Source organism: Osmia lignaria, chromosome 3 (genome assembly GCF_051020975.1).
Source record: "Osmia lignaria lignaria isolate PbOS001 chromosome 3, iyOsmLign1, whole genome shotgun sequence".
Lineage (NCBI taxonomy): Eukaryota > Metazoa > Arthropoda > Insecta > Hymenoptera > Megachilidae > Osmia > Osmia lignaria.
The window spans coordinates 9854827-9867731 of NC_135034.1; the positions used below are offsets into that span (position 1 = coordinate 9854827).

Genomic DNA, 12905 nt, shown 5'->3' on the forward strand with positions numbered 1-12905 from the left:
TGTTATAAAAAGCGTATTACAAACACGTAAATTCGTAATATTCACGTCAATGGTTACTATATTTTATTTCAAACGGTATTATAAATTATAATACAAATACAATAAGTATAATCGTAATATATTATAAATGTTAAACAATCCTGAGTAATTACTCTACATAAGAGATAATGAATCGTATTGTTATCGATAATTTCTTCTTTTTTTTTCGCTCTCACGATGCCGAACGACATCCCCGTTGAAACGAATCGCGACAATATATATATATAATATAGAATACAATAATAACATATAATATAAACAATCCATTTCATATGGAAGGAAGGGTTAATTCTAGACTATTTATAATTTTCTCCTTACATCGAAAACGTCATAAACTATACAGTATTAACATCAAAAGAAAATGATATCGCGATCCGACAAAAACATTTACACAATGAGACGATGCGGTAATACACAGTGCAAGGTGACAACGCCGTATATTCAATTATATGTGCAAAATCTATACATAACGAGAGCGAAACAAGCGTACAAATATTTTTCGATCTCGGAACATCAACGACTCATGGTAGAAAAAGGAAAATGAAGAAAAAGAAGAAGTCGTAGAAAATAAACCTGTTGTTTCTTCCTTGTTCAAACGAATAGAAAGAAAGGGAACGGTCGTGGAAGAAACGTGTCAACGAATGAAATGAAAGTTAACAATTGGAAACCTCTTTAGAGACGAACGAAAAGTCCCCTAGAAGTGTCCGCGTAATTTAATCGCGAAGCGGAATTCGCGGGACCTGAGCCTCGTTTCGGCTATTGAATCATGTTTACCTGATAAACATGCTCAATATCGTCACGTTACGACGAGAGCACGATCCCAAGCGACACGGAATTCGAATCTTTTTTTTTTTGCTCCACTCAATCGCTATGGCAGTGACAAAATACCTGTGGACCGTTCGATTATTAATTGTATACCAGTTGCAAGGATGACCATACAACGAAGAGAATCGTCTACGTTTTCAAGCTGGACGATAGAGGTGCACGAACGAGCAACCAGTCTAGCACCATTCGGAAATAATCGCACGCGCGAAATTCATTTAATTACAAGCCTGAACTTTCTAAACCTTCTGAACCGTAGAATCGAAAGGTAACAGCAAAATTAGAGTTCAAAACGCTTCTTCCTCTCGGCGACCATGCCCACCGCTGGCAGTGGGGGGTGGAGCGGGTGATGGTAATTAGGCGTAGGTGTTGGAGGCAAACTGCGACAACTTCTGCTGGACCACCTCACTGCTGGAGACCTCATCAGCTCTGCAAACAAAATCTAACTTTATTAGTGTCCTTTAAACTATTACAATTATCCTTTCGCTGCATCGTCTCGAACCCTTTGCTTAACACATTTGCATCGGAAACAGAGGGGACTCGACTTCCTCCAAGGTAGCAAGCGAGTAAATTGAAAGAACCAAAAAGCACCGATGATCAGATGCGAAGATACATAGAATACAAAGCGTGATGAAACGGTTCGTGGACACGACGAGTGGAGAGAAAAAACACACATAATAGTACTTGTCTTAATTGGCAAAGAAGAGAACGGACCTGCAACGGAGAGAGCTGAGGGTTCCGGGGTGAAGCGGGACGTGTGAGGATTGTTGGCACGGAGGAATGCCTCCGCGTGTTGTTGCTGCTTTTCATTTTTGTTGTTGTCCTGCCACCGGCTGCCAGCGCTGTCGACTCGCATCTCTGCTGTGCCACCTTTCGTGTCAAATAATTGTCGGAATACCATTATCTCGTTTCCTTCGTTCGTCTCCTTTTCTTTTTTTCTCTTTCTCTTCATACAAATCAAAATACCGATCGATTCGAAACAAAGAAGAACTCTCTCCATCCTAAGATGACTTCAGGAACATTAATTAGTAACAGATGATTTCTTGGACTTTGGATAATTATAATTTTCAGAATTGAAATGTTATTCGTGGTTCAAAGGAACATCTTCTGTTGGCTACAAATATTTTAGAAAAATATCATTTCCAAAAAGTCATCTTAGCATTAAAAGCTGTACCCATTCTATTATTCCACTGCCACCGATGTAACTTAATTTATTCCTAATTGATATAATGCGCACAATAAAGGCCTAATTATTGCCTTGCACACCTAGTATGTTCCCAACAGTTAAGCGACGTTATTCTTATAATTATACTCGTATTATACGATGCTGCTGTTCGAAAATGCGCAGAAATCAATAGATATGTATATTGCAAAAATAGCTTCTTCGTAAGAAAGTGCAAAAAGTTCGGTACAAAAGGTTTCGTTGATATCAAAAATGTCTGTATAGACTATTGCGTTAGGATAAGCCGAGTGATTCCTGCGCAGCTCCGGTGTTAATTAAAATGTTGAAGATTATGCGTACGAATTAGACATCGAAAGAGTACATCACACTCACAGAAAGGCAGGGTTACTTTGCGTTGCTGCAATATACACCCAGAAAAATACGTCCCATGTTAGCTTACAGTCAAGTCAGACAACCGTCTAATACGGAGAACTACCCAAGTGTTACACTCACTTATTAATAAAATTACGTGTTGTTTTATTAATGAAATTGAATAACTATTACATAAAAATTATAAAAAAAAAAAAAAAATTTTTTTGGGAACCAAGGATTTGAACTGAGAACCTTTACATTACGAGTCGTGGATCCGCTCCGTGGTTAGACACATGACTGGCAATCTGAAGGTCCTCGGTTCAAATCCTTGGTTCCCAAAAAAAAATTTTTTTTTTTTTACGATAATTTTTATGTAATAGTTATTCAAAAAGAGACAAATTATTATTAAAAAAAAAAAAAAATGTTGGGAACCAAGGATTTGAACCGTGGATCTCTAGATTGCGAGTTGTATGTGTGAGTTTGTCATACTTCAGAATGTAAGGAGTAACTAACTGTAATTGTTAATATCTTTTAAACAATTAGCCGTCTGCCCCCAAAAGGGGGTATAGGCGTGTTCAGCTCGAGTGAGTGTAACACTTGGGTAGTTCCCCTTCTAAGTGTTACGTTAACTGTCGTTTACTAACGATACGATTGTTGAATTTTTTTTTAATTTAAATCCCCAGTCGTTCGGAACATCCGATGATTTGTATCGTCGAGTCGAGCTGAAAAACTGGCGCGAACGTTTTAAACGAGATCGCGTACACATGTAATTAACAAAATGATTGCACAACAAATACATTTCATGCCGATTGCAATAAAAAACACAGGGTCGTTCTATCAGTCGACGTTAACAATCGAAGCAGTTAATTTTCTAGTAGAAAGCACCTGTTTGTTAGTCTTACGTTTCCCTTTTCTCTCTCCTTCAAAAAAACAACTACTTTTCGTTGTTAGAATAAACAGCATAGTGGATCTCCATGAGATTTAGCATGCTCTATACAGTTGGCTGGAACCAACTGGAACGATAATGTTCATTCAAGAAATCGTCTGACAAGTATTAGATTGCTTAGAAAATTCGTTTCGAATTTCTGCCAATTTCAAAGCTGATGATATTAATTTTCCAAACCGTCCAATGTTATAGAGAAAGAAGCAAGATTCGATAGAATGAAAACGATGATCCTGTCCTAGCTCGAGAATGAATGCAAGTTTCAGAGAAGCAGAGACGAGTGTTCGAGGAGGATTGAAAGAGCAACGATCCACCGAACGACAGTGGATCCGTGCCGATCGACGCTTCCGTTTTCACCTTTCTTCTGTACCTTGATACTGATGGGGCAGTCCGCTCCTTGGTCTCAGGCTGTCCCACAGCGGCGAGGCCAGACCGTTACGCTCTTGGCCCTTTTGCCCTAAGCCCGCCGTCTCTTTCCTATCGTGCGACTGAACGCCGCCGGAACTACCCGCCGGTCTACTAACCAAGTTACTCGAGTAAGGCAACGACACCGACTTAATGCGTTCAAGTTTGTAGGAGAACGCGGCCGGTTTGTCCGTTGTGCTCTTTTGCAACGTGGACATCGAGCTTTTAGGCCGTTCGCTCGTCAATCTCTGCTCCTCGCTACTCGCACGTGCCAGCGGCTCCTGACTACTCCGTACACGGTGCGGCGAACTTAGCGTTGGCGATTTCGATGTCACACCGCACGTATCACGAGGGCCGTCCCCATGCTGTTAGTGAAATATCGAAAATAATATGTATATGCGTCAGAGTGCGGCTGATGTGGGTTAACACGATCGTTAAGATCGCTGCTCTGATTCGGCCAATCCAGTACGGTCGAGTGCAGTTTTACGCTTCCCTTAATTAAAGAAGTTGCGTAGCTAACAGAAAAGTTCCACCCGTTTTTCTCTATGTGCAAGACCGAAAGTAAGTAAGGGGAGACTTGTCTTTTTGCTTCTTCTTTTAACTAAGAGAAGCCTACGTTGCACCCGAGTGTACAATTACACGTTATGGGCTGATCACGAGGTGGCTCTCAGGTACAGTAAAACCTCTATGGAAAACCGTAGACAGCAATGATCGTCCGAGGTGATTTCGTGATGTAACTGTTAAGCGTTATTGGATTAACCCTCGACGCTTCATGGGGTGCGATGATTGGTTATTTTTAAATGGTAGCAAGTTGCTTGCTCCCTCCCTACCAGCCGAGGGTTAAAATGTAGGCGAACAGAATAAAGCTTTGCTGTACCCAAGTCTATCTCTAGCCGATTGATCATTGCCGATTATGTACAATGTTTTTGCGAGTACTGCAGGAAGCTAGCACGGGGTGACACCATAATATGTAATTGCAGCGGAGTTAATCATTTAGTAATGTACACTTGTTAACCACATCTACTTGTACAATAAATCGGACTAGTTGCAGAGCTCTAAGTTTACCTTCAATTGTTGCAGTCTGTGGATATCCTCTCTCGGTTCAGCTATATCGTTCTCCTTGCCCCTTAACATTTGCATGGTGTCGTTGATCGCGCCATCGTTCGTTTCCAGCACCAAATGAGCCCTTAGTTGTTTATTTCGTACGTCCAGTTGCATGATGTGCTGTTGCGCTTGGGCAAGCTGCTTTGTAAGAGAACCAACTTTTTCTTCTAAGGCTGCAGACTCTACACACTTGGAGGAATATTTAGCTGATAACGAAAGTATCTCCTGCTTAATTTCTTCCATTTCTTCCCTATAAACGATGAAATAATGAGACTCAATATTATCGACCAGACACGTTTTCATTCGACTTACTCGTGTTCCTTATGAAGCACGCCAATGTCCTCGCGTGCTTGCATCTGTTTGATGAACTCCTGCTTGAACTTGGCTATTTCCTTCTGCACCTCGTGTTCGTGCGCCTTTCTCATAGCATCCAACGCCGCCAGAGTAGCCTGAGTCTCCTCTGATAAAGCTTGTTCCTTCTCCACCCTCAAGTTCTCCAATTCCTGTCGATGTTTCTCTTCCATCTCCGAAATGATCCGTCTGTGAGAGTTCTCCATCGCCAGCAAACCTTTCTCGCAAAGGGCTCGCAGCTGTTTGATCTCCTCCTTGTATCTCTTTCTCGTCTCCGCATCGGTGTCCAGTTCCGCGCTCATGGATCTCTGATAGGCGGCCCTCAGTTCGTTCACGTGAGCGGAATGCTCGGAATCCATGGCGTTCAGTCGGTGTTCCAATTTTCTCGCCTTCTCTCGGAGACTGGCAGCCTCTTGCTCGTATTGGGAGGTTAAAGATTGCCTCTGGTTGTCTAGCTCTCCCTTGATGTCCATCAGATCCCGTTCCTGGTTGCGTTTCAGGCTCTCCAGTTCCTCCTTGTGCTCCGCGGTTATCCTCTGAATGGTCTCTTGCAACTGTTCGCACTGTTTGCAAGTAACGCGATTCATGTACTCGCTTAGCTTCTTGATTTGCTCGCGCAACTGCGAACACTTGTCGCAGACGTTCGACCAATCGGTGACGGTGATCGTTTTTGGCCAAACGATATTGCTATCGGCAACGTTCTCGCACGATTTCTCTCGTACGCGTTTGCTCAACTCCATCAGATCATCCTCCAAGCTGAGCAAACTCTGACCGACGTTCTTCAACTGTTCCTTCGAGCCACGCTTGCCGGATATCCTATCCTCGCACTCCTTGCTAAATTGTTGGTAAAGGTAACTGTACTCGGCGTCGAGAATCGGATTGCTTTGGAAATCGTAATCGTCCGCGAACAGACAGGAAAGAAGGTCGTCGTTTCGGATTAGACTAGATACGAAAGTCTCCCCAGGGAAGCTTGTCAATTGTCTGGTGTTCTCCTGAAGAAGGCCGATTCTGGCATCGATTAAAGCTTTGTGCGCGATCACGTCCGCGTAGTCCGTCAACAGCTGTCGCGATTCGTACTTGCTCTCTACCGTCGACTTGTTCCTCTTCAACAGGCGAAGACAATCTTCGTACGCGTCCGACAGTTCGCGGGTGGAAAGATCGATTTCTTGTCGCAATCTCGCTTGGCTCGCGTCTATCCAAGACTCCAACGTGACGTTTTCCGCAGCGTCGAAATTCAGGCAAACGTCGCTGATGCTGGTGACGTTCTGCTCGTACATCTGACCGCAACGCATGATCACGTGCGACACTTCCGCCTGAACGAGCTCCTTGCTGACCGTCTCTTGGGCCAACGCCCAAGCCTCGCGAATACGTCGATCTTCCAGCAACTTTTTGCTCGAATTGCTCACCTGTTGTTTCCCGAGATCCTCCTTGTCGGACATGCTCAACGTTTCAACGGCCAGTGCCTCGGCGAGCTGGCTAAGTTTCGTCTCTTTGTATCGCCGCACGATCTCGTTCACCTCGCGTTGCTTCTGCAGCAAGAAGTTGAAACTCTCGCTACGAGCAGCGGAAAGTTCGTTCGACGTTTCTGTCGCGTTCACGCCGCCTACTAGTACTAACTTATTCGCTAACACTTTAGTAAGATACTGAATGTAACTGGTGTTTTGGTACGTTTTGGGCTTAGTTCCGTGAATCTTACGCATTAAGCTTGAGGCAAGCTGACTAGTTTCGACCAATTCACTGAGAACGGCACTCCTATCGTACGTACGACCGATCGCTCGTTTGATCTGCCTCAGAACGATAAACTCGAACGCCACCCTCTCGGCGATCAGCTTCATCTTCTCTCTCTCGTCCAGCTGACCGTTCTGCGCCATCGTCTGCCGCCTCTTCGTGAGTTCGGTGAATTTATCTTTAAGTATAGTCTCTAGTCTAGATACCACTACGCCTATTGACTCGGTCGCTTGAGCGCTAGCTTGATTTTTCTTACATTCTAAACACGAGTCCAGGATGTCGTTCACCTCGCGCAAACACTTTTCCGCTTTGTCCTCCGCCTGCGTCGAACCTAAACACTTCTCCAGCCTCCTCTTCGACTTTGACACTACTCGCTCTAATTTCTTCAGCCTCGCTATGATCTCCAACGATACCTCGCTGGTAGACGATCCGCTCACTTCGCTGCACTCGCTGGAATCCTTCTCAGCGTCGCTGGCCATGTTCTCCGTCACGTTTGCCACCTTCGTTTCCAACGTGCTCAATCTGATCAACACTTTCATTGGTTCAGAACTGGTCGCGCTATCCAACGACTTTCTTCGTAGCCTGCTACGATCCAGGTTCTTAATGTCTCTCCTCTTCTCTTTCTTTGGATTAGGACTCGATTCCTTCGAGCTGCTACCGGTCGACACGGGCGTGCCAACGATGCTCTTACCACGTTCGATCGCGCAGATTTTGTTCTCCAGGTCCACCAGCTTGTCCTCCATCTCCTGAGAGATCTGAAAGGACTCGCGACCCTTCAACGACAACGATCTCCTCTTGTCTCTGCTCTCGGCTTTCGTCAGCTTCTGCTTCAGCGTTCTCACTTGCTTCTCACTGGCAGCTAGTTTATTCGTCAGATCTTGAATCCTCGCCGCCATCAGCTGTATCTGAGCTTGATTCGTCTCGTTCACGCTGATCGCGTCCTGTTTATGCGCAAAGATCTCCAGCTCCAACGCGTCCTGCATCGCGTGCGCTTCCCGAAGTTCCTTGCGCATCGCGCGGATCTCTTGGATAGCCTTCTCGAAACGACTTCGAAGCTCCTCGTACTCTTCCATAATCCTGAAAACAAAATACGTACAAAGTGTATTAAACGAGGGTTCCAAAGTCTGTTTTTTAAGAATGGACGCTTCAATTCCTTACCTTTCTTTATCCAACGAATTCAAGTCCAGATCCAGCTCGATGTTCGTCAAGTCGCTGAGCGAGTCGAAGCTCCTTCCACGTTCTCTCGAAGCTGATAGTCCTCCCTTCTCTTCCAACTCTCTGACCTTGGTGTACAAACGATCGTTCTCCTCGATTCCTAAAGTAAAAAAATCAAGTTAACCGATGTGTCTCTCATTTTTCGAATCATTCGATTAACATACCTTGCGACAGTCTATTGCTCAAGGAAGCAATCTCAGTCTGCAGATGCTCGACGGTCCTGTGACTGGACGCGAGTTCTTTCGTCAGCATTTCACACCGTTCGCTGGTCTCCCTGAGGATTGCTTCCGTCTCCAATAACTTGCACTCCAGCACCTCTTTATCCCTGTTGTATATCTTCTTCATCTTCTCCAGATCGTCCATGTCCTTGTTCCTCTGCTGTTCCGTCCTCTGAATCGTGCCTAACAATTCCTCCACCTGTTTCTCCCTGATGGAGGCCTCAGCCTTCTGTTGCCTCAACCTGGACAACTCTTTCTCAGCGCTCGCGACGTCGGCTCGCGCGGCGTTCAACTGCGATTTTAGACTCTCGATCTCGTTCTCCTGACGCTCGATAATGACTAGTAGCGTGCTTGGGTGCGATTCATTCTGATCCAGCTGACCGCGTAGCAAAGACACCTGGTTCTCCAACAGTTCGACGATCAAAGGATTCTCGTTGCCGCTCGATAGACAGCTGTTGCTCTGCAGATGACCGTTGCTCTGCTCCTCGTCTTCTCCGAGTTCGCAGCATGCCATCATCAGGTCCTCCGACCTCACGCTGTCCAAGGTGCTTCTCCTGGAACTCGGTGGAGAGCTGCGACTTCTCTTGTACACCCTGGACCTCGAACTCGATCTGGATCTGGCTTTCACCCGCGACAACGCGGTTCTCGTCAAAGGTGGCGACGGGGGCAGCTCCGACCATTCGTGGTTCGCGGAATCCGACCAGCTGGAACTCTTTAATCCGCTGGCCCAGTCACCGTTCCTCACTAACGGCGGCGAAACTGCCACTTCCGACCAGTCGCCCGACTCTCTTCTGCCACCCTCTGACGCCGTTCTGTACTCCTCGTCGGAGGAAAAGAGAACGGAACGTGGTGTAACGGAGGTCGAGGGTACGACCGAGTCCCTCTCGCGATCTGTGATGGATCTGAGGATGGGAAGAAATCACTGGTACCACGGTTCAAGAGAACTAAAAACCTGATCGATAAGAGAGAAGACAAGATATCGGAAATGAAATCGCTTACGCGGTCGGTGATTGTGGAGTGTTATCCTGTTGACTGTCCTGACAAACCGTTAGAGAATCAACGTTACTATCTGGATCAGGCAAATTGGCAGCCCTTCGAATTGCCGTCATCCAGCTATCTCGTATACCAGCCGTCACCGCGGACAGCACGGTAGACCCTCGATCGTCCCACGCCTAGGAGAATCGAAAGAAATCGATAAAAAGGCAAGCAAGAAAACAAGGACATCGTTGTTTATCTGGGCCAAACAGTGGGATACCGTCGAGTGACAGAAGCGATCGTTAAGAATAAAGAATCTTAAGATCTGTTCTAGCGTGAAATTGAGTTAGCCAGTTTTTCTAGCCACTCCCAGCCTAAGCACGGAAGTTAATTCCGGCAATGCAATCGAGCAACAAGCCCTCGGGGAGATTCACGGTTACACTTCTCCGACACGATCCGCAGTGACGTGGATCTCGGTCCAGCCGGTTCGGACAATGTAAATCGTCCGTCCGGTTCGAGTTCTGTTTATTTTCGATGCAGGTAGGCAGAGAAAATTGCGGCTCCCGCAACGTCTAACTGCATTTCCGTCCGTGGGGAATGTTAATTACCGTAAATCACCGCGTAGAAATCAGCCGCGCCGTTCGGTCACACTCACCACAGTCTGGAATCCATAATTTCTTGCGACCTGAAGGGGCGTAACGGCGGTAACGGTATTCAGATCTATCACGCCGTCCATGATACCCTTATCTTCCGCGCAAGGATCCCGGTAGTACATGAGACCGCAGCCTCGCAATACGAACCAGTGCTTGTTCCATTCCTGAAGTACGACCGACAACATTGACTTTCATTAGCGCTATATCGCTCGGCTGAACAGGTTCGATGGTAGTACGCGATGAAATGAAATCTTCGAACCTACCTTGTTCAGCGCCTGCTTCATCAACCATCCTTTCTTGATGTTCAACAAATCCTCCGCGGGTAAATCTACCCTTAATTCAGAGGTAGGAGAGTACCTGATACCTGAAATATCTAGGCCGCATCCATCGGGATCTCCTCTGATCTGTAACACAAACGATGCGATAATTATTATCGATGTCGATGATTTGAAAAATAAATTTCATATTTACGAATTTATCCTGGTAAGCTGCGTTTGCTGCGTCAACCACGTCTCTAGTCGGTTCGGAAGTTCTAGGCTTGATCCTCCTCGCGCGTGGCTGGGTCAAAGAAGCCGCGATGTCTCGCAGTTTTCCTTCTCTTTCCCTCTCGTGCTCCAAAAGTATTCTTCGACAGGCGTCGTCGTCTAAGAATACACGAAGTAAATCGTGATTTTTACCAGATAAAACATGTTTTTTATGACTTTTTTGAAAGGTTCAGCTCCTACATCGCTTTCACGCCTTTACTAAATAAAAATTCGTCGCGGATCATTTCGCAAGCGTGACTAGGGGCCATTAGACGATGGCTAAACGACGTTAGAGAAGTTTACCAGGAACACGGAAGACGTTGCAGCGACGATCGCGTGCATTCTAATTACGATGGTTGTATGGCAACCAGCGGCAATATAGCTCGCGTCGTTAATATTCGCCTTGTCGTTATCAAACATTCGTCTCTCGGCGTCGCCGGTTTAACCAATTAATTTCTTTTCCACCCGAGAGGAATCGTTCGCCTAACACGGCGACGCAAGCACGCCCAGCCGACCGCTCCGTTAATTGACTGCCAACTAATTAATAACCTGGGACCCCTCTCGCAGTTACCGCGTCGACCAACAACCGAGGCCGCTTATCTCACTCGTTTATCCGCATTTTTATCGAACCCCCATCGAAATCTAACCGCCATTAGTATGCTAATAACAGTCTTCACAGGCTCGATCATCGTTCCGCTAAAAAAGAAAAATGAAAGTACCGTACAACGGTGAAACAATGGAGCGAAGCAAATTGACTTCTCGCCGATTCGTCGTACGAATGAATTATTACACGAGAAATTGGATTCGAAGGAAAAATCGATGGAAATTTAAGATCTAAATACACGATCCAGAGTGTAAGATCGTCGATTTCAGTTTTATTAGGGTAGAGAAAGGTAAGATGAGAGATATAGTCAGGGTATCTTTCGGCGATCAGAGTTCGACATAAATCGCGAGATCGCAGGTAGGACTCGGAACCGTTGCTCGTCGTTCGTTTAACGCCAATCTAAATGAAATCTACGGATCAGTCAGAGGAGCAGAGATTACTCGGCACCGCAGAGCCGACTGATTTTCTTCAAGATTGTACGCGCACAATTACGCAACCGTGTACAAACGACGCGCGTAATTTTGCAGAGAAAATCATTTTGAATTGAAAGCAGCGTCGATCGAATTCGTTCCATGATTATTTGCCTCGATCGTCGCTTCGTCATGCAGTTTCATAGCCGTGACTGTGCGTTTCCTTCAATTTTTTACGACTACAGAAATGTAGCGCGTGGATTACGTTTGTTTTGCGGTACTCCCGCTAAGAAATGACCAAGACTGCGATAAGTTAGTAAACTTGACCCCAAAAGTAGCAAGAAAGTTGCAGGAAACGAGTTTAAAAAATTAAAAAATCAAATGTACTGCACGAAGATGTGCGCTAAATTTAGTTCAGGGGTTTCGCCGCTACGCGGTGATAGTGTTTCAGTGTCCATAAAACGCTATTTTTTCCAATTTTTATTTGAAGACTTTATTTGAACTATAATGCCATTTTTTCAATAAAACTGTGTTCCAAGAATGATATACAATTATCAATAAAGAGTAAAAGTCGCTAATTTTGCAAAAAAAGGCAATTTTCTGTTCCATTAGTTGAGCCGCTTAATGGTAGATGGCACCAGTGGTGCCGTTCTGAAAGCGCGCGTGAACAAATTGAAAAATTAAGCGGTAAAATAAAATTTTCTCACAGCATTAATTTATTAGTCGTGAGAAATCGATAAATAACAATTGTAAGCGTAAAAAGTTGTCACTTTGGAAGAATAACGACGACGAAAGTGGAAGGATAGAAAAGGCGAACGTTTCAGGACGAGTGAATTTTCACACGGCTCGTTCGTTCCCGATTGCGTCCGAGCGCTAACTGCTTTATTTATGCCGTCAATTGTCAAGGGAAAAATGGGTCAGGTACGATTTAACGCGGAGCGCAAATCATCGTCGCCGAGAAGAATAGTCGTCGTTGCGACGACCCAGTTTCCTCTTCAATTGAATGGAACGTACCATTGTTGGCGTGCAACCGAATCATGTAACCAGATCTTGTTGCAACGAATTCGCCTGTGAGAACGTAACGAGTGTCATAAAGTTTCTCAGCGACGTATGATCTAGTAAATAGACGAATCGTAGCTGACGATTCAAGTAACCAACAGTGAGAAAATTCCACCCCTCTGATGTAACGCTGAGAATTCGTAACAAACTTCCTTAGTTTCAACAAGAACTCCGTTAATTCTATCAAAATAGATACAAAATAAGGGTTTCTTTACGGAAATCATTCTCACAGATTCGACAAAAACTTGGGCCACCAGCGAACTGATCGTTTAAGTAAAAACCGATGTTCGAACCTTCAGCGAAACGGAACTAAGCTCGCCT

The 12905-nt window shown here is 45.2% G+C and overlaps 1 protein-coding gene across 8 annotated transcripts in view; it reads right to left on the bottom strand.

Moving 5' to 3' along the window:
* Window positions 1-66: 66 nt before the first annotated feature.
* osp (myosin phosphatase Rho interacting protein outspread) overlaps window positions 67-12905 on the bottom strand; it is a 117082-nt gene continuing 104243 nt past the window's right edge. For 2 of the 8 annotated variants that reach the window (XM_034332642.2, XM_034332639.2), the window contains 11 exons: window positions 10459-10631; window positions 10251-10391; window positions 9990-10151; window positions 9359-9531; window positions 8306-9261; window positions 8085-8241; window positions 5160-8003; window positions 4809-5097; window positions 3709-4108; window positions 1546-1731; window positions 67-1290 (listed from right to left, as the gene is read on the bottom strand). In XM_034332642.2, coding sequence (XP_034188533.1) covers window positions 1142-1290; window positions 1546-1731; window positions 3709-4108; window positions 4809-5097; window positions 5160-8003; window positions 8085-8241; window positions 8306-9261; window positions 9359-9531; window positions 9990-10151; window positions 10251-10391; window positions 10459-10631 — 5630 coding nt within the window. In that variant the 3' untranslated portion in view covers window positions 67-1141. Of the gene's footprint in view, window positions 1291-1545; window positions 1808-3708; window positions 4109-4808; window positions 5098-5159; window positions 8004-8084; window positions 8242-8305; window positions 9262-9358; window positions 9532-9989; window positions 10152-10250; window positions 10392-10458; window positions 10632-12905 lie in introns of all 8 variants that reach the window. The other 6 variants (XM_034332640.2, XM_076693431.1, XM_034332641.2 and 3 more) reach the window with 6 other exon arrangements.